The sequence below is a fragment of the Mirounga leonina genome, unplaced genomic scaffold, assembly GCF_011800145.1.
Source record: "Mirounga leonina isolate KUSES-001 unplaced genomic scaffold, KU_Mleo_1.0 Mir_82, whole genome shotgun sequence".
NCBI classification, from domain to species: domain Eukaryota; kingdom Metazoa; phylum Chordata; class Mammalia; order Carnivora; family Phocidae; genus Mirounga; species Mirounga leonina.
In genome coordinates, this window is record NW_023270825.1 from 47,498,681 (window position 1) to 47,520,301 (window position 21,621).

The window sequence follows — 21,621 nt, forward strand, 5'->3', positions numbered from 1 at the left end:
CTGAGCCACCCAGGCGCCCCCGAGTAATATTTATACTTTATAACTTCAAATGCCATTATTATATACTACTGAATCCCAAACAAATAACTCCAACTCAGTTATTAAATTGACCTTCAGTCTTAGATATATTCCACAGTTGTTTGATAATAGCTCTACTCTAATATCCACAAGCATTTTATACTCAAATCAGTCTCTTCAGTCAACCCCTTTCATTCAGTCTCCTCTGCCACTGCATTTGAAAAGTCCTTTATCTTTTTTCCCTTGTATTTTTGAAATAGTCATCCAGCTCATTTACCCCACTCTGTTTTTACCTCCTCTCATACTGTCCTTCACATTGCCATGAGTTTTAGATCAAGTTTACCCCTCAGAATTACCCCATTTTCACAATAAAGTCTAAACTTCCTTATATAATCAGTAGGCTATTCATTATCTAGCTCCTACTTCTGAAGTTCATTTTACAAATACTTTTTAGACCCTTTCAAACTACCTGTGGTGAACGACCAATTTTCTGAAATTTCCTGCTCATGACAGACTGATACTTTTATAAAATAAGTTAGAAATGAATTACTAAAAAATGATCATGTATTTGGACAAGAGTTAATACTCTCAATTCCTGTACTTATCATAGACTCATAACAAGCAATTTATGGCTCCATGGAAGGCTCTAGATCATACACTGAGGAGCACTGTCCTATCACCTTGCCAGGTGTTCCGTGCTCTCCTCCAGTCTCTCTGCATTTGCACTTGTGTCCTCTGAAATGTTGAGGCTCTTCACCCTGCCATAGCTCCCTGCTGATTCATTCTCACCTCCTTTGGGAACATTTCATGGGATTTAGGTATTCTTTTCTTTTCCCGTATTATATGACAAGATTCACAAAACAGAAACCTAAAGTAAGACAACACAGTTTTTCCTCAGAGCACGAGTCTTCAGAGAAGATCCATGATTTTGAAATAATGAATTTTGAAAGAGTATATCTGTATATATGTCGTCTTTACTAAGTCTTTCCCAGTAAACATCTGTCAGCCTCTTTCCCTCTAGTTTAGTGAATATAACAAAAATATAACAAAAAATAGCAGATTTCCTATCATTTTTAAAAACTAAAGATGTTATATTCACTGATTCCTCCTAGGATGGCCCCAGAAGTTGCAGCAGTAGAAAAGAATGGTGGCTACAACCAGCTCTGTGATATCTGGGCAGTGGGAATAACGGCGATTGAACTTGGAGAGCTTCAGCCGCCTATGTTTGATCTTCATCCAATGAGGTGTTCTCACTATCTACAATTATACAGTTATTAATAAAGTTTTCGAGGAGAATGAAATATTGATAACTTGGGTGTTCCCAGCTCATTTTCAAATATGTCAAAATAGTAAAGGTGTTGTAAGGGACCTAGGGGTAATCAATCACACCTAATACCTGCTCTCTTTTATTGCTGTTCCTAAGGCAGCATGGAGTGAATCATCAGTTCTATTTGAAGCTTTTCCATACAGCAAATCTTTAATCATCATACTAGGACATAGCAGTTATCATTTAAAAAGTTTTTTTAAGTCTTTACATTCATTCTTTCATCAGTTAAACTTGTTTCTTTTTCTGTTCTAAGCAGAATTATAAGCAAATGATAAAAGATATAGATGAGATTTTTTTTCTATTCTTTTTTGATTTTGTTTCTTTTTCTTTTGTCAAGGGATGATGAGGTAGCTATGCTTAGCATAATTACTATTTACATTTTAGGGCATATTGTCTCTCAGAAAAATATTTGAGAGTCTTTGAAAAGATTTTTAATATTTTGAAGGAAAATATAAATTGAGCTAAAATTTGAACTGTTAAATAGTAGAAAGTTGAAAAGAAAACAGAGTAGGGAAAGTGTCCTAACATGATAGTGGATTAGTGTATATTACATAAGGAATTCATTTAGAGACTCTATAGGCAAAAGATAGATTGTTTATGAGTAAGTACCAGATACAAAGAAACTTGGAAAGCTATTTGACCTCCTAAGTAACCAAAGATACACAAGTTAAAAGATATCTACTTTTAGCTGGAATGCCAGTAAAAGTAGAGACCTTCAGGAAAATAATTTGATGTTGCTTGTTATGGGCAATACAAATATTTCATTGATTCTACTACTTGGAAAATTATACTTAGGAGATAATCCAAGAAAAGGAAAAGCTAAGAATTACCCATTGTAGGTTAACAATGGAAAAAAATCTAAATGTGCAATAGCTGCTGAATTGTGTGTTTTTAAAAATTTTTTTTTCTTTTAGTTGGTAATTGTTAAGCAAATTTTTTTAGCAGTTAAGGGCAGCTGTTACATATGTATAAACCAAAGCAACATGGAAGATTGATTATTAGTGAAAAAACAATGTAGTATTACCTAATATAATAATTGGTTATATAAAGACTAAAGCGCAGAAGATTTGAAATAATGTCTCAGGGTAGTAGGAATATAAACTTTATATAGGAATCATTTCATTTTTAAAAAGATAAAATATCTTTGGTATTTAAAAAAAAGACTAAGGAGTTTGCTTAGAAACCTGTAAAGGGTTTTGTAGGAAATACTGAAATAGAGCATTTCAGAACTTCCTTCTTAAATCTTCTGTCCTTCTGCCCCACAGCCCTAGAAAATGTGTCAAAGGTGAATTCATAAAGTCCTCTTGCAGGTTGACTTCTACATCATTCATAATGAGAAAATGTGGAAAATTATTGTCCAAAAGAGGGGAAAAGACTAGGAAGTAGATATAATTTGCCTATATACCCAAAATAATTATAGAGACAAATCTTCCATTAAGCGTACAACCTGATGTTAGAATAACATATCATGTCTGTTACAGAATGATACATAATTACTATATATACTTGTGCCTAAGATACAATGCTAGTTATATATGTTAACAGTATTGTAATAAAACCCTTCTCTAACATTTGGTAGCTTTACCCTGTGAATAAGAGCTGGTTTGAAATTTCAGTATCCTCTCTATAGCTAGGAGAAGTTTTCTATAAAGTATCTAAAATATAAAAAATTTAATTTCCAGGGTGCCTGGCTGGGTCAGTTGGTAGAGTATGCAACTCTTAATCTCAGGGTTGCAAATTCAAGCCCCGTGTTGGGTATAGAGAGTACATTAATTAAGTAATTAATTAATTAATTTATTTATTTTAAAAACCACATTATTGGTGAACTTTTAAAAAATAAAATCTTTTAAAAAAACTTAATTTCCATATTCCATACCGGTTTTTGTCAGTGCCTACATATTAATTTGTATAAATGCATTACAGAATATTCGTTCTGATTATTAGATGAAGTAATAAAAGTATTTCAGTATTGCTCCTTAACTGAAATTTTTATTCCAGGGCCCTCTTCTTAATGTCAAAAAGTAATTTTCAGCCTCCAAAACTAAAGGACAAAACAAAATGGTAAGTTAAAGAATACATAGTTTTATAGAATTTTACCGATGAAAAGGAGACAGGTTCAGGTCCCTTACATTATAGATGATGAAATTGAAGCCCAGAGCTATTAAACAGTTTACCTGAAATTATATATCTAATTTACTTGCAGAGCTGTGGCAAGGATATGGGTTATTTTCTTGACAATTCCAGTTCCTTAGGAACTTAGAGTAACAAGGAATAGGAACAAACCCATGTCAATCCAAAAGATTTTTATAATCTCCTCTGGTAAAACTCTGATCATTTTCTTAGTTTTTTAGAAGCTTGGGTAAGAGGTGTGGTCAGGAAACCATTGGCGATGAATAGATTAAAATTTTGGAGATTCATATCTTTGCCTTGGATTCTGTTACTTCTGTTAATGACATGTTTACTTTTATGGAAGGTAATATGAAAAGGTTTCCCAAGTACCATGACACTTTATCACTGTTGATTTTTTCTGCCTTCCTTACCTAATATTCAAAAAGGTTATATTTATTTTCATCCTAATCTCTTCTTTCTCTTACTAAGTAAAGCAGTTTGTCTCTTCTTAAAGTCCATTAGGACATCTTTAATTGGATGATAAAAATTCAGAATTATTTTTCTGGTAATGTTTTCCCATACATTTAATAAAAGAAACCATGCAAATAAAAGTTTCCAGGTTCTTAAATTCAGGAATTCTTCATCTAGATTTAATGGATCTCTTATTGGGGGAGGCCCATGGGCTCCCCAAATTCTCTGTGTATATTCATTCTTTAGGGAGACAGTCCATATCTTGTTTCAGATTTTAAGAGGCCTGTCCCCAAAACAGGTTCTAAACTACTGTTTTATGTTTTACTGGCTTGTCTGTGCAAAGTATTACTTAGGAGCCAGGCCATTCTGGGGATGATGCCAGGAGTGAAGGGAAAATCACACTGGAAATAAAGGAGTTTATATCCTACTGTGGCTATATTCTTTTGTGGTGATAGGGGTTTCTTCCTAATCCTTGTTACCCTAAGCTCCTAAGCAACTGGAACTGGAGGACTTTATGGCAGGAATGACGGGATATTCACATTCAGGAATGAATGACTACTAGCTGTTATGGCTAAATTCACAGTCAGATTCCAGAGCAGTTGTTGCCATTGGAGGACCTTTGCCAGTCTCAGGGTACTCTGACTCTGTTATCTGCACCACAAGTCACCAAATATAATGCAGTGATTTGAGTTCTCTGCAAGAGAACTGCTATGTGGTTGCCCTTATTCCTAAGAAATTCAGTGACCCTGTAAGGGTTTAGATAATCTTTTACATTACCCACCATACCTCCGTGCCATTCTTCTGGTATAGGAAAACATTTATATATTATATTAATTTAAGCAATGAGAAAAGGCCATTTTGATTCCTAACTGGCATCTAGAACACAAGATTATAAATCCTATAAATGACGCAGCTGCCCATTTCTGGTTTTTAGTGTATTTTTTAGAGGTTATATGTTACTGATTTGTCAACTAATTTCATCTTTCTTACAGATGAAACTGACACCTGTTTTCAAGGAATATACTGTGCTTTGGGTTTTGTTTTTTGGCTTATATGGAGCTAAGAGGCCTAAGAGAAAAATCATGTGTTTCAGACTTCCTAACTGCTTGTAAATTAGTTTTATTTAGTAACACCAATAACTAATATTAGTGAAATATTTTTGTACATGTCTCTTTTTATTTGAAGGTCATCAACATTCCATAATTTTGTCAAAATAGCACTAACCAAAAACCCCAAAAAAAGACCAACCGCTGAAAGACTTCTGACTGTAAGTCAATTTAAATTATAGGGGAATTTTCTGTAGTCATGCAGTAAGTAGGCATATCACTTGAACAGAAGTATTTAGGATTTTTAATATAAAAATTTAGTGATCTCTTACTGCAGGGGTCAGCAAACTTTCTGTGAAGAGCTTAGGTAGTAAATGTTTCAGGCTTTGGGGCCACACAGTCTCTGGTACAACTACTAAATTTTGCCACTGAAGCAGGAAAGCAACCATAGACAGTATACTCGAATGGGTATGGCTTTAATACGCAACACTTGATTTACAAAAAGAGGCAGTGCCCCAGATTTTGCCCATCAGCTTTAGTTTGCCAACCCCTGCCTTAGAGAAAACACTTGAAAATGTTGCTGTCATTTTTCTTGGTTTCTTATGTAAATTTATAGAATGCTCTGTGTGTATATGTATTTGTAGAATACCTTTATATTAGAAAGTCAATGATTACAGCAGTCTAAGGAAACTTTATTTAAATGTCAAAATTTAATTAGGTATCTCTGTACATTTATATAATGTTACTGAATTAAATGCATGCAAATTTGGAATACAAATGCTTTTTTCTTATTGTGATTTGGACTGTACCTCAGTATTCATTTGCATATATCACTATAGTGACATGAGTATTGAATGTCTAGTTGTTATAGCCAACGTTGTAATTTTACACCTAATGTAGATCAGATAACTTAGAAAAATAATTCATGTTATAAACTTATTCCACAAGGGTGCTTTAGTTTGATAATATATAATTATGGTTTCTCTGATTAATATTTTTACTAATACTTTCTCTAATTTATTTGTATTATGCTCCCATATGCTTGTCTCTGATAGTTACTGAATGAAAAAGTACAAATAACATTTTCTATAAATCACTGATGTACAAGCATACTCATGAAACTTTGTTTTGTTTTGACTTAGCATACGTTTGTAGGGCAGCCAGGTCTCTCTAGGGCCCTAGCAGTTGAGCTGTTGGACAAAGTGAATAATCCAGACAACCATGCACATTACACTGAGGGAGATGACGATGACTTTGAGGTAAAGAGTGTTTGCAGTCTAATATTTGAAAATGTTTAATATGGTCTGAGAGTTCATTTTCTAATTTACTCTTTTAGTTATAATAGATTTAGCCACAAAGATTAATTAGCAATGTAAACTAAACTTATCCTGCATATAATTACCAGTTGATACTTTAAAAAAAAATTTGCGGTATAACATATGTAACGTAACTGGTTGACACTTTTTCTGGAAAGAACGAGGATTACTAGACTAATTAAAACTACTTTTATCATTTTATTTTCCTAGCTGGTTTGCCCAAAGTTAGTAAGAGATAGCCAAAATTAGAATCAGATCTTTTTCCCCTCCCAGAAATCCATAAATGCTTTCCCTTCTCCCTATACCTGAAATTCTGTAGTGAGAGTCTGATCTTTCTCTAAAGAGAAAGGACATCTATTTCTAAGGAAATAAAAGATTTTAGGAACATTGCTTTGGACCAAGAGAACAAAAAGTTAGCCAGAGCACATGCACATATGATTTTGCACAAAAGAGGCTCTCTAGAAATCCAATTAGTCATTTTTTAGTTTCTCTATTACACAGGTTATTAACAGAATACAAATTATTTTTAAAAATTGAGGCTCCCGTAGAAATTTTATCCTTTCCAATACTTGTTGAAGACTATTATATTTTATATTATTACATGTAGCACTAGTCCTGTGTTTTCCTTCTCTGAAAATATCGTAAAATCTTTTTGAATTATATTCTATTTAACAACAAAACTTGTAAATCCGAAATGAGGGACTTGCTGCCCGTTGTCAGGTACCTGCTTAAGCTTTTATAAAACACAGCTGTACTTTTTCACCAGTGTTTCTTCCTCTCCTTTTAGGATTTCTTTTTATTTCTGTGTTTCTCTGAATTTGTCTCTTCATTTCTCTTTATGCCTTTATTTCCTTTTATATCTCTACCTTCACTCTGGCAAGGCTATAGAACCAAACTTTGTTATTATTTATTGAAGGAATGTTCTACTTTATGTTCTTAAGTTTTGAATTATACCATATAAGTATCATGATAACTACTAACACTCTTTGGGTAGTCAGTGTGTATCAAGTGTTAGGCCAGATAATTTTCACGTTAACTCATCTAATACTCAAAACAACCCTTTGCAACAGATTCTATTACTATCCTCATTTTATAAATGAGGAAATAAAGGTGAAAGAATAGAAGTAATTTGCCCAAGATCATATGACTAGTAAGTAAAGAAACAGTATTTGGATCCAAGGCAAACTAACTCCAAAGCCTATCGTTTAATTAATATGATACCATTTCTATATATGTATTTAATAGTCATTAATCTTTGAAAATTAATCTTTAAAAACTAATCATTGCCTAGTGTATAGCATAGTCTTATCCTTGTATTAGGTACCTAGTGAATATTTTGTTGAGTGTTAAATGAACTTTAATTGAAAATATTGAATAAGCTAACCATTCATAGATTTTTTTTTTACTTTAACTATCATTTACAGACTTGTAATAATTAAGATTTTAATCCCTTAAAAATTAAAAAATTATTAAAATCGTTGTAGCTTAAATGTGGAATTGATATTACTTGATTCCCCAATTTGTCTTTCACTGGTTATATAAATAACCAGACTCTTTTTTTATTTTATTTTTTATTTTTATTTTTATTTTAAAGATTTTATTTATTTATTTGAAAGAGAGAGCGAGAGCAGGAACACAAGCAGGGAGAGTGGGAGAGGGAGAAGCAGGCTTCCTGCCGAGCAGGGAGCCCGATGCGGGACTCAACCCAGGACCCTGGGATCATGACCTGAGCCAAAGGTAGACACTTAACTGAGCCACCCAGGAGCCCTGCCAGACTCTTTTTTTATTCCCCACATTATTTTGCTGGGCTTCCCAGATCCACTCTACCTTCTGAGTTCTCCATTTCTGTTTAATGCTATCACTGTACTTTTCAGTTCTTGAAATCCTTATGCCAGGTAGTTGGGGGCACTATGGTGCATGAGATTCACACTATCCCTGCCTTCAAAGAACTTATGGTATGGTCTCAAAGGAAACTCAGAAATACCAACAAATAATTTACAAATGTGGTAACTTATGGAATGGGAAATACAGTGTGCTGTGGAGGCAAATTTTAGGGACAGGAAAGGACTTGCTGTAGAAGTGATAGGTAAGTTGAAAACCTGAAAGAGAAATCGGAATTATAAGAAGAGAGCAGGCAGAATTGTTCTGAGCAGAGGGAATAATAGCATGTTAGAAAGCCTGGTGATAGGGCCCTGGGTGGCTCAGTTGGTTAAGCGACTGCCTTCGGCTCAGGTCATGATCCTGGAGTTCCTGGATCGAATCCCGCATCGGGCTCCCTGCTCGGCAGGGAGTCTGCTTCTCCCTCTGACCCTCCCCCCTCTCATGTGCTCTCTCTCATTCTCTCTCTCTCAAATAAATAAAATCTTTAAAAAAAAAAAAAAAAAGAAAGCCTGGTGATAAAAAAGAAGACTGTATACTTGAGGAACTAAAGAAAAGTTAGTCTGGTTTGAGTAGAAAATAAGGAAGAGGGTGGTGGGGGATGAAGTTACAGAGCTAAACACTAACCATTTCAAACCATGTTAAAAATTTTGGGCTTTGGGGCGCCTGGGTGGCTCAGTTGTTAAGCGTCTGCCTTCCACTCAGGTCATGATCCCAGGGTTCTGGGATCAAGCCCCGCATCGGGCTCCCTACTCAGCAGGAAGCCTGCTTCTCCCTCTCCCACTACCCCTGCTTGTGTTCCCTGTCTCGCTGTGTCTCTCTCTGTCAAATAAATAAATAAAATCTTTAAAAAAAAAATTAGGGGCTTTACCTAAAGGTGGTAGAAGCCATTAAAGGGTAAGGGAGTGACATAATTGTATGTGCATTTTTTAAAGATCTCTGTGGGGCGCCTGGGTGGCTCAGTTGGTTAAGCGACTGCCTTCGGCTCAGGTCATGATCCTGGAGTCCCGGGATCGAGTCCCGCATCGGGCTCCCTGCTCAGCGGGGAGTCTGCTTCTCCCTCTCACCCTCCTCCCTCTCATGCTCTCTGTATCTCATTGTCTCTCTCGCAAATAAATAAAATCTTAAAAAAAAAAAAAAAAAGCCTTGCCTTGCTTTGCTTTAAAGATCTCTGTGACCTCAGAATGGTGGTTACATTTCTGAAAATCTTTTAGAGGCTGTTGAGGCCATCCAGGGTAGAGATGGGTGGTGTTTTAGACTAGGAATGTAGAGCAAGGATGAAGAATAGTGGACTAATTCAGGAATTCTCTGTGAGATTGGGGATTGGATGAAGACATGAGGGTGGGGGATGAATAAAGGTCACTGCTAGATTTTGATTTAAATGCCTGGGTGGATATAAAAGTGCCTCATTTATTGAGATGGAAACACTAGAGTAAAATCAGGTTTGGGAAGAAAGAGGAGTTCAATTTTATGTATAGTAATTTTGATGTTGCACGAGACTTCCAAATGGAGAGGTCTCATAAGGAATTAGATATGTGGTTGTAACTTGGGGAGAAAAGTTTGGACTACAGATATAAATTTGGAAGTCATTAAGTATAGAAGTAGTTAATACCTTAAGGCATAAATGTGATCACTCAAGGGAAGCATGTAGAATGAGAAAAAGAGAAGGGCCTAAGACAGCATCCTGAGATTTCTCCCAAAATTTAAGAATCAAGTAAGCTAGGGGGCACGTGGGTGGCACAGTCAGTTAAGTGTCTGACTCTTGGTTTCGATCAAGCCACATGTCAGGCTCTGCACTCAGCGTGGAGTCTGCTTAAGATTCTCATTCTCTCTCTCCCTCTGCCCCCCCCCCCCGTGCGCACTCTCCCTCCCTCTAAAATAAATAAATAAATCTTTAAAAAAAGTAAGAATCAAGTAGGCTAAGAGGAATGGCAAAGGATTGATAAAGACCATTAAAAGAAGGAGGTAAAGTTTTAACAAGAATATTGCCTAAAAGGGGCGCCTGGGTGGCTCAGTTGTTAAAGCGTCTGCCTTCAGCTCAGATTATGGTCCCAGGGTCCTGGGATCGAGCCCCGCATCGGGCTCCCTGCTCAGCGGGAAGCCTGCTTCTCCCTCTCCCACTCCCCCTGCTTGTGTTCCCTCTCTTGCTGTGTCTCTCTCTGTCAAATAAATAAATAAAATCTTTTTTAAAAAAAAAGAATATTGCCTAGAAGATAATTTAAATCATTGGATTTAGGTGGAGGTGCTTGATTACTTTTTTAAAAGGATAATCAAATTATCAAGGTGAAGCTAGATTGGAGTGGTTTGGAAGATAAGTATAGCAATACATTTACGCAATTTAGTTGGAGGAAAATGAGTTGGTGGGGGACTTATTTAATTAGTTACTGCTTATATGGGGAAAGTAATTTTGAACAGGATTAAATGCTTATGAAAAGGATCCAATAGATAGAGATAAGAAAGATTTAAGAGAAACAAGATTAATAGACAAAGTCTCTGAGAAAGGAGGAGGGCTGGGATCTAGATTATGAGACACTTGATCTTAGGTAATGAAACACTTCTCTTGCATGAGAGAGGAGGTTATTTGAGATTGCTGCGAGAAGTTATCTTCTATTTGATGATTCTAGTTTTCTCTGTGAAGTAAATGGCAGGATCATCTCTTGAAAGTCTGAGGGAAAATGAGTGGGTTTGGAGAGTATGGAGAGAAGGTGTGAAATAGTAATTGAGGAGAATGGTTGGGTTAAATGATTAGACAAGGGTTTGTGGGCAAAGTTGAAGCCTCAGATGAGATGAATTTTTAGTGTGGTCTGCTGGGTGACTTTCCTCCAGTAGTGATTGGTATCCCCAATATAAACACAATGGTAGTTAGCTTAGTTCATCCAAAGGTGTCATTTTGGCATGCCAGAGTACTGAAGGAGAGTGGGGCAAAGGGAATTTAGGATATTGGCAAGAGATAGCTTGAAATTGTAGACCACCATATACAAACTGGATAGGAAGAAGAGTGAAGATGAGAGAATGGAGGGTAACAAGGTAATGGGTCGATGGACTTGAGATTCCAATGTGAACATGAAATAGTGTAATGGGAGTAAATGAGAGTGAGCTCAAAGGGTGAGAAGTTTGGAGCATAGCGTGAGTTTGAGCGTCAGAGCTGATGGCAAGGTCCAGGCAGTGATCTTAGGAATTGAGAGTGTATGGAATATTGAAGTCTGGGAGAGTGAGATGAGGTCAGAAAACAAGTCCCAAACAATGAGCTGTTAAGTCCCTTGGTATAATGGTGGGTCTTGAAGTAGAGGAGAAAACATATGAGCCACTGTCATTCATCAGTGAATGAGAGTGAATCATTAGAAATTTGATAGGTGGCAGTTGAGCTGAAGGCATAGTTTCAAAGAATCAGGAGCTTATGCAAAAGGGTGTAAAGTAGCAAGCTTCTTACTTGATTTACTACAGTATTCTTACTTAATCTCCCTGCATCCAGTGTTTCTCCCCTCCGTGCCTCCTTATACACTTATCCAATTACTCTTAAATCTGACTCTGAAATACCACTCCTTTTTTGTAAAATCTCCAAAAAATTTCTTGGCCGAGAAAATAAAATTGAGAGCCCTCGCTGACATTTGAAGCCTTTCATGATCTGGCTCTTCCCCAGTCTGTCTGTGCAGCTTTGTCATCTCTTCACTTAATCTTTACTGAAGCCAAATAATAACCAACTCCAGTTCCTCCGAATGCTCCAATTTCTTTCTCTTCTTGCATTACTTTGTTCATATTCTCTCTGCTGTCTAGAATGCTTCCCACACTGCTGCACATCCAATGCCTACTGTCCTTCAGGCCCAGATCAGATTACAGCTCTGTCATGAAGAACTTCTATACCCTTTCAGGTGGAAGTCATTTCTTTTTCATCTGGGCATTAATAGTAATTGTCTTAATGAATGGCATTGACCATTTTCTAATCGTATTATTTGTGCATCTTAACTGCCTACACTACAAACTCCTTAAAGATAAGATTTCTGTCTGACTTTCTTTGCATCTTCTCAGTACTTTATACAGTATAAACATGAAATAAGTGAATAACTTTTGAAGTATCTTAGTGTTCATTTAATTGTGTTTATCCTATAATTTGCTCTATTAGTAGGTAGTCATGTTTGTCAGTAAATGATCATTTAGTTAAAAAGTTTGACCTTTTAACTTTATCATTGAAATTTTTTAAAGTGTGTATATTATGCTTATATTCACAGCCCCATGCAATCATTCGTCATACCATTAGATCTACAAACAGGAATGCCAGAGCTGAACGGACAGCTTCAGAAATAAATTGTATGTGTTTGGTATACATTTTTAATTGGTGGTTTTGGAGGGTTGAGCTGGGTGTTTTTGTGGGTCTTTTTGGAATAATAAAATTTCAGACTAACTGAAGCTACATGCTTTAACATAATCAGAATACCTCTAAAATAGAGGTTGTTTCTCAGGTTTATAATGGAATTCTCTTGTTTTTTAATTAAATTGTTTTTATACACTAATTATAAAGGTAATGTATGTTCATTGTAGAAAATTTGTAAGAGGAAAAAAATAGAAAATTAACATTGCCCATAATCTCATCACCCAGTACCAACCCACAGATAATATTTTTGCTAAATTGCCTTCATGTTTTTCCATGACTGAATTTAGTTAACATAGAAGCATTTCAATATACTAGCCTAGCCTTTATAATCATTAAAGGTTGCATCCTTTTTCACTGAGGTGATATGTAGTTGAATAATGTCCTGTTGTTGGACATTTGGGTTGGTTTCAGTTTTTTTAGTCTAAGTTAACAGGAGAGATGAATCTTCTCTAAAATATATACTTAAGGGGATATTGACATTTATTCAATAAATTAATCATTGACAAATATTTTGTATCAAGGATATTTGTTACTTTAGCCAAATTAATTTAGAAGAACAGATTTGCAAAGAAATTTTAGGTGTGAGTATATGGACTTAAATGCATACTTGTTTCAAAAGAGATTTTTTAAAAGTTTACAGTAAAAGATAAAAAATTATAAACTATAATAAAGATAATTTATTAAGTATGTAAGCTAATTAGAATTATTGCAGATGAGCATCTTGTTGCAGTCTGAGTTTTCTTGAACCCAAATATTTCTAGCTTTCTGGATACAGCTTTGGAAATATCTAGGTCAGTGGAGAGTTAGAATGTCCTTCCCATATCCATCAATTCAGTCAGGGCTTTTCTTAGTTAAACCGGTAATTCAAGATTTCATCTCTTTGTTAGTCTCAGATTGCTGATATTTCTTATGCTATCTTCTTATATAATCCCAGGTGAACTCTCTGGACTTCAAATACCATACAGTGAAGTGGCAAAGTTGCTATTCCATTATAAAGCTATCTTTTTTATTTTTTGCAGGTGTATAAGTATTCAATTAATAGTCTAACTTGCCTATATTTTCTTCTGTAGCTTTTGAATTTTGTGTCATATTTAGGAAAGCCTTCCTGATTTTAAGATTACAAAAGAATTCTATTATTTTTCTTCTATTTTTACAGTTTCCCTTCTTTAATATTTAAATCTTTGATACAAGATATTAATTTATTTGGTAAGAGGAATGAAGTATGGATTCAACTTCAGTTCTTTTTAAGTGACTACCCATTTGTCTAAATGCTAATTATTAAAAACTTAATACTTTCACCAATGGATTTGTTATATCACCTTTATGATGTACCTAAATGGCCATATATATTTTTGGATTCTTTCCAGAAATTCTGTCATTGCATTAGTATGTCTAGTCATGTGCCAATAGCATAATTTGATTATTTTGTCTTTATTACGTCTTTTAAAATCTGTTAGGACTAACCTTCCTCCTACTCTCCTCACTCCTCCCTACCCCCCATACGTATCTTATTGCTGTTCTTTGTTATGATATTTTGCTAATGTATTTTTCCACATAAACTTAAGAATCAGCTTATCTAGTTAAAAAAAATTCTCAGTATTTTTACTGAGATTTCATAAAAGTTCATGTATTAGCTTGGGGAGAGTTGACCTCTTTATGATAGTCTGTCTTCTTAACTAAGATAGGCTTTTTCAGAGGTAAGTTCAAGACTTAGTTCTTTCCTGAATGGCCAGGGTACTAATATCTTCATGGTGTAAGCTCTTTATGCTTCAATACCAGAAAAAATTGGTAAAGTTGAAGGTCATTTTATTGGTGATTTATCTTTACATTTTCTCAAGTCTTCTTTTGTGTCTATCCAAGAGCATTTTATAGCTTTGTTTTTATGTGTTTGGCTTAATAGATTTTATATACACCTAGTTAGTTTTATTCTTAGTTTTTTGTTTCATTTTTAAAATTTGAGCTCTTAACTTACATACAATAAAATGCTTAGGTGTATTATATGATGAACTTTTAAAAATGTATACACTCATGAAACTGCCACCCAGATCAAAATAATCACCCAGTACCAGTATCTCTGAAGGCCCCTTCCCTAGTGCTCCTTCACAGTCAGCGCCCTTCTATCTTCCTATATCCCTCTGCCCTTTCCATTGCCCAGGCTAGTCATTGTTCCTTTCTTTTGTCACCATAGATTGGTTTTTACCTTGATCTGGATCTTCAGATAAATGGGGTTTACAGTTTGCACCCTTTTTGCTTGGTTTCTTTTGTTCAACATTATGTCTGTGAGAGTCATTCATGTCATGTATAGAAATAATTGTTTTCACAGTAATAGAATGTTTTACTGTATGATTATAACATAATTTATCCATTCCTTGGTTGATGGACACTTGATTTGTTACCAGTTTTTGGCTATTATGACTAGTATAAGCATTCTTCCTATGTGTTTTTAGTGGATGTAAGTAATTATTATGATCTTGGCCTAGTCTAAGAGCACCAAGGATGAATTTGTAGTCCAACAAAGTCAGGTGTGTTGACTCCATATAATGAGGGAGAACACACACTAGAGGGACGATGGAACATCTCATTAAACAAAGGAAAAGAAGAGTTAGAGGGTTTTGGAAAGAGTAGAGTTCAAGTGAAATATGACAACACAAAAAAAGAGATATATATGATAGGGTGACTTTCAGGTCCAGTACTGTGAAAATTGACCCAGAGGCCTGTTTTCTTGGAAACTTGGAATGCTGTGTTTGGAAACCCCTTTATTTGAAGTTCTGTGTCTCTTTTCTGCTGGTTATGGTTTCTATTCTCCTGCTTCTTCTCTGGTTATTTTTTATTATTACTATATCTTGGACATTGTGGTGCAACACTGAGTGTATGGTTGTGTCCTCTTTATTCTAAAGGGTGTTTAAAGAAGGAAGGAAGGGGGGGAAATTGGAGGGGGAGATGAACCATGAGGGACTATGGATTCTGAAAAACAAACTGAGGGATCTAGAGGGGAGGGTGGTGGGGGAATGGGTTAGCCTGGTGGTGGGTATTAAAGAGGGCACGTTCTGCGTGGAGCACTGGTGTTATATGCAAACAATGAATCATGGAACACTACATCAAAAACTAATGATGTAATGTATGGTGATTAACATAACATTAAAAAAAAAGTTAATTAACTGGTATGTCAGCTTGATCCTTTTAAAGCTAATGTCAGGTTTTACCAGAGTATTCAGCAAGCTCTTTCCTTTGGTTAGAAACTCAGCTATCTTTCCTGGCACTGTGATCACCAGAATCTACATTTAGCTCACAGCACTCTATTAGCTTTTGGTGACACACTTTGTACAGTCTTGCTTTTTTTTTTTGCTCATGGGCAGTTTAGTATTCATCCAAAGACAAAGAGATCTCTTGGCATATTTCTAGAGTTCCTTCGTGTAGCTTTCTTATTTCTGGCACTCTGCCCTTCAAATTCCCACCACCTAAGCAGCCCCAATCTCCAGCCTTTGTTTCCTGCACCCAGTAAGACTGTTACTCTCTCTTCGGATTACACTTTCTTGTGCCCTAGTTTGGAAAGTGCCTCCAGGTGGAAAGCTAGAGTGAATGTGGATCTTACCACTGTGTATTCCCTTCTCTCAAGGATGACAGCGTTGTGGGGTCTGTTAGCCACTACCCCAAAATAATTACTTCATATCGTTTGTGCACACATTGGTGTTACATGTATGTAGATGTTTAAAGCAGAAGGATAAGTCCAATTCCTATTACTTCATTATGGCTAGAACCTACATCATCTTACAGAAATAAAAGAATATGTATAATAGAAGACCTCCCCATCTTTGGATTTTCGTAGGCCAAAGATGCACCCGAAGGTACTGTCAGTATTTCCTTTAAAACAAAACAATTTGAGGTCCCATCTACCACATAAAAGAATGATATTGGAGGCTCTAGCATTTCTGTGCCATAAGTTATGGCTGCAATAATTTTAGAATGGTCATAAGGAATTTGATTTTTTTAAGGAGTACTTTTCTTATGTTTTAAAACATCTTAAGTGTTTATGAAACTCATTTTTTCTTGGAATTTCTTGTAAGTCTTGAAATTTGCTTGATCTATAATTCTTATTGTTAAAGATAATAATGACATTTTCTCTTTCTTTTCTACACCTGCTTGCCTGCCAGTATTTCTAGTTGTGACAAAAAAAAAACTTTAGTTCATCTCTGTCTCAAATGAGTTGAAGTAGTGAATTAGAGTAGTGGTTTTTGAGTTAAGGTATTTTTTAAATTATGTTAAGAAGTAATAAGTGAGAGCTTTTTATTTTAGGTTATTTTTGAAAAGTTAATACAATGCTTTATGAACTGTCTTTCAATCTTACTGAAAATTTTTATGACAATGTTTTTGTTTAATGAATTATATAAGAACTTCATTACTTTACAGATTTTGTTTTAGGGATAAGAACAACTGGATCCTTTTTGAAAATGATTTTTTTAATTTTTTTTTTTTGCCAAGATTGTATTGGGTATCTTGCATCTTTATGATGCAAATATGAATTTTTTGGTTTGTTTGTTTTTTAATCACATTAAATTTTATGATCTTAAATTTCTGTGTACTTTATGGGACACCTGGGTGGCTCAGTCGGTTAAGTGTTCAACTGATCTCAGCTCAGATCTTGAACTCAGGGTCATGAGTTCAAGCCCCATGTTGGACTCCATCCTACTTAAAAAAAAAAAATCCCCCCAAAACAACTGTGAAGTAGATAATAAGCCATCCTTTTCTCTGTTTTAGAATATTTCACATAAGAGAAGTTTGAGCAGGCCAAGTAAAATACACATTGAACAAAATATATTAAATTTCCAAATACTATTACAACATTTAATTTAAATACTGTTTGTTCTTTTTAGATAATTACAGGTAATATGGGGAGGTTCATCCCCACCATAAAGTTATAGCCTTAGAACAGAGTGTGCAGCCTAGACAGAAAATCCTTAAAGTGTTTTTTCTTAGTCAAATGGATACTTTGATTAATTTTTTGAAATCTTTTATACACAAAAAGTGCTGCTTAATTTCCTGACTCCAATGGAGAATTAAGTAGAGTTATTAGGAAGATACCAAATTGTTACCTTCTTTTGGTAAATATTAAAAAAGGGGTACTCTTGTGTAAAAAATCTTTTCTTCTTCCTTCTCCCTTTCCCTCTCCCCAGTACATATGCTTCTTGTTACATTTCTGAGATTAACCCTTTAGATAGAGTTTGTGAATATCTGTTACATATTTTGCAGTTGACAAATTACAGTTCGAACCTCCTCTGAGAAAAGAAACAGAAGCACGGGATGAAATGGTAGGAATTATTACTTTTGAAGTACTTTACAAATTAAAATTTGAGAAAACTTAGGTATACTTTGACTAAGGAACAAAGTTATATACTCTTCTAAGCAATAATTTTGATACTGCATTTCACACATTAAAGTTTGAAAAAGCTTATAGTTACGTACATTTTGACTAGGGTATAATGTGTAATAGACCATTTTAACCATTCATTTTGACGCTTCTGAGTCTTTGGAAGGATTTACATGAAGTTATTAAATATATGAATTTGATGTTCAGCTTAAAGCTCTCAGGATATTTTTTCTTACCAACTCTTTAGGTTTAGAGTTTATGTTTGCATTACCTTGTTTTAATATTTATTTGTTAATACAGCTATTTTTTTAACGCATTGCTCTTATTTTGAGGTTACTATTTCATTAAACCTTTCCTTATCTAAAAGGAAATAAGTAATAGAGCAAGGTATTATTAGAGTTGCCTAGATATTATCTTAATATATTTATTTTTCAGCTTTGGCAAAGTATAATTTTTATAGGAATTGTCTTCTGTTAATGGATCTCTTCATTCTTAACATTTGGCAGTAATGCTCTTCTTACTGTATATATTGATATATAATTCTCAATTTCCATGCCATTGGGAAAAAATAGCACCAGTAAGTTCACGATAGCTTAATAATATGATGTTTAGCTTTCCACACTAATGGATTAGTGACGCAGATAATTCAGTTACGTTTTTCTGTTTTATTTGGAATATAATAGCAATGGTAAAGAGGGCTTGTCATTTGAAACTATATTTAGTATGTTTATGGAACTTCTTACGTATAAGTCAACTGATAATGAGTCACTGACCTAAATATGTCAAATGACAGCAAATCTAGCTGGAGATTTAAAAATTGATTGAAAGCCAAGATGATTAACAATCATGACACTGAATATTTTCTTGAATCAAATAAGATGATTAATATCTGTTATAAGGAAACATTTTAAACTATTTTTTCACCTTCACAGGGAGTGTCATCAGATCCAAACTTTGTGTTACAGTGGAATCCTTTTGTTGATGGTGCAAATACTGGCAAGTAAGTTGTTTTTTAACTTAATAACTATATTTTACTTGATTATATAAGAACAGTATTGGGAGGGAGTGGTTTATTCTAACAAGTTTTAATTTTCATTCTTAGAGAAGTTGTGCTATGCCTTTTATCAGAGTAAAGCTTCTGACTTTTTAATTACCAAAAGGCATCATGTGTTAATCGTTAAGTTTTCTTCAGTTTTCTTCTTTAAGTCAGAACTTAGTATGTGTAATGTTAATTTACTGAAGGATGAGTTACATAATGTCATGGGAAGAAATACTATAGGAGGAGTTGAAAAGCCCCAATTCCATCTCTCCAGTATAGTTTCTTCATCTTCTAGACCTGTCTTCCCTCATCAGTTAAGTTGCAGGGCCAGCCTAAATGTTTCAAGCCTGTTTGTGCATTGCAGTACTTCGAGTGGTCTTTGGAAGTACAGATTTCTGGATCCTCCACATTCAACTTATAGATCTGGGGTTGGCAAACTATGGCCTATAAGACACATCTGACCCACTGCATATTTTTTGTACAGTCCACAAACTAGAATGGTATTTAGATTTTTTTAATAGTTGAAAAAAAATCCAAAGAACAGTGATATTTTGTTACATATGAAAATTATATGAACATTTCAGTGTCCATGAACGTTTGTTGGAACACAGCCATACTTTCACATTATAACGTGAAAAAAGCTATGGCTTTTATTTTTTTTTAATGTGGCTTTTCTTTTTTTAATATGGCTTTTATAACATGAAAAAAGCTATGGCTGCTTTCACATTATAACAAAAGAGTTAAGTAGTTGTGGCCACTGTATAGACTAAAGTCTATAATATTTACTATCTGGTCCTTTACAGAAAGTAAAGGTGATGCAGATGTTACTGATCTGCGGATCCCACCTGGGGCAGCTAAAGGGTTTGATGATACAGCCACTTGGCTTCCAGCTCTATAATTCTGAATCTGTTTTTTACTACTATGTTTAATTCATTTTTATTACATACTAAATATGCAAAGCAAAACCGTAAAGTTAAAAAGACTTTGTATTTATTTTATAAAAATCTATTTTATAGTCTACTAATACAGTTTGACACAGTGAGGTCTTAAGTCTTCTATAGGTTGTAAAAATACTCTTCAACATGATCTAATTGTCTTTTATATCCCCTGAATATAAACAGATTTTAATGCACATTTAATGGAGTCTCTGTTTTATGTTATCATTTACCACCATCTGAATTGCATGTTTCTCTTTGTGTTAGATCAACCTCAAAACGCGCAATACCACCTCCCCTACCTCCTAAGGTGAGCTGCTTAAAATTTTTGAATAAATCCTTTTTTTTAAGTAATATAGTAATTAAATTTAAAAAATGATTTTATTGAATTTGTTCAAAATTCTCTTAAATATATTTAGATAAATATAGTTTTCTTTAAGAGGAGATTACAAAGATGTAAAATATATATTTAAAAAGACTTCATGAGAAATACAATATTTGGATAGCTATAAGAAAAAGGTAAAAATCAGTTATACTCATTTGAGAGAAAATTGCATGGAGAGGAAATAAGAGTTCATCATTTATAATCCTCATTTACTACTATAATTTGCTATTTCAGTGGAGTCATACTTCATTAAGTCTTTGCTTGTCTCTACTTATTAAATATTTTGTGAATTGTTTATATAATTTTATCAGTTAAAATTATATCAGTTTTGACTTAGGGATGATTAAAAAAAATCACATGGCAAGTTCTTAGTTGTGTTGGGACAGTAATTCAACTCTTGTTTACTTTGCTTACTTAGCGCAGTGATTGAATTATATAGAAGAAAGGAAGAAAAGACATATCCCCTTTCCCCTCAAGTCTTTGATGCATAATGATAATGGAGTGTTACTGTTTTATATCCAAATTTATTAAAGCACTTCTGTGTCTTATTATCACTAGCCAAGGATAAACAGCTACCCTGAAGACAACCTCCTAGATGAAGAAAAGTCATCAACTGTAAAACGTTGTCCTGATTCAGAGAACAGAGCTCCCCAGTTTCTCAGAAGACAGAGTAGCCCAAGTTGTGGTCCTGTAGCTGAGACTTCCTCTATTGGTATGGCTAGCAGTATCAGCAGTCCTCGAGTGCATACAGCTAGATACTGTGATCTGGGTAAATAAATCAGTGAAAACTGGAAAGAAAGCCATTTTCATATTTTAAAGGATGTCTTCAGTCAATCTTATAACTGTTTAAAGCTTTCTGAAGTTATTTTAAAATTCCACATGGATGGGCTATACATAGATTCAGTCCGGTTCAATCCTAATTTGATCCCTTACTAAATATGATAGGGTCTTAGAATGATGAATGGATGTTCCTACCCTCCAGAAGCTCAGGATTTATAGCAGAAGGTACACCCATGTACCCATAACATTAGACAAGACAGCTTGTTTAAGTGTCTCATACAATAATCATATGTAATAAAGATGAGAGGTGTTTAGGAAGATAAGGATAGGGAATAGAGGGAGTGGGCCCTTACAGAGTATTAAAGGACTTGGTTGAAAAAAAAAAAAAAAAGGACTTGGTTGAGTTTTCATTAGGGGGAGCCAGTGCTGACAGGCATTCCTGATGAGCGAGAAGGAATAAACAAATGTATTGAACCATGAAAATCTGGATTGTATTGTAAGTATAGTCTAGTAGGAGAGAAGTGTGAGCTTTCGAAAGATATATAATGGGAGATAGGACTAGAAAGGTAGATTGAAGTCCACT

The 21,621-nt window shown here is 34.6% G+C and overlaps 1 protein-coding gene across 5 annotated transcripts in view; it reads left to right on the forward strand.

Moving 5' to 3' along the window:
* Positions 1-21,621, forward strand: part of MAP4K5 (mitogen-activated protein kinase kinase kinase kinase 5) — a 110,750-nt gene that overhangs the window by 62,772 nt on the left and 26,357 nt on the right. For 4 of the 5 annotated variants that reach the window (XM_034992435.1, XM_034992437.1, XM_034992436.1 and 1 more), the window contains 9 exons: positions 1,131-1,262; positions 3,344-3,406; positions 5,111-5,192; positions 6,114-6,230; positions 12,392-12,470; positions 17,782-17,840; positions 18,832-18,899; positions 20,141-20,183; positions 20,817-21,027. In XM_034992435.1, coding sequence (XP_034848326.1) covers positions 1,131-1,262; positions 3,344-3,406; positions 5,111-5,192; positions 6,114-6,230; positions 12,392-12,470; positions 17,782-17,840; positions 18,832-18,899; positions 20,141-20,183; positions 20,817-21,027 — 854 coding nt within the window. The remainder of the gene's footprint in view (positions 1-1,130; positions 1,263-3,343; positions 3,407-5,110; positions 5,193-6,113; positions 6,231-12,391; positions 12,471-17,781; positions 17,841-18,831; positions 18,900-20,140; positions 20,184-20,816; positions 21,028-21,621) is intronic. The other variant, XM_034992438.1, reaches the window with a different exon arrangement.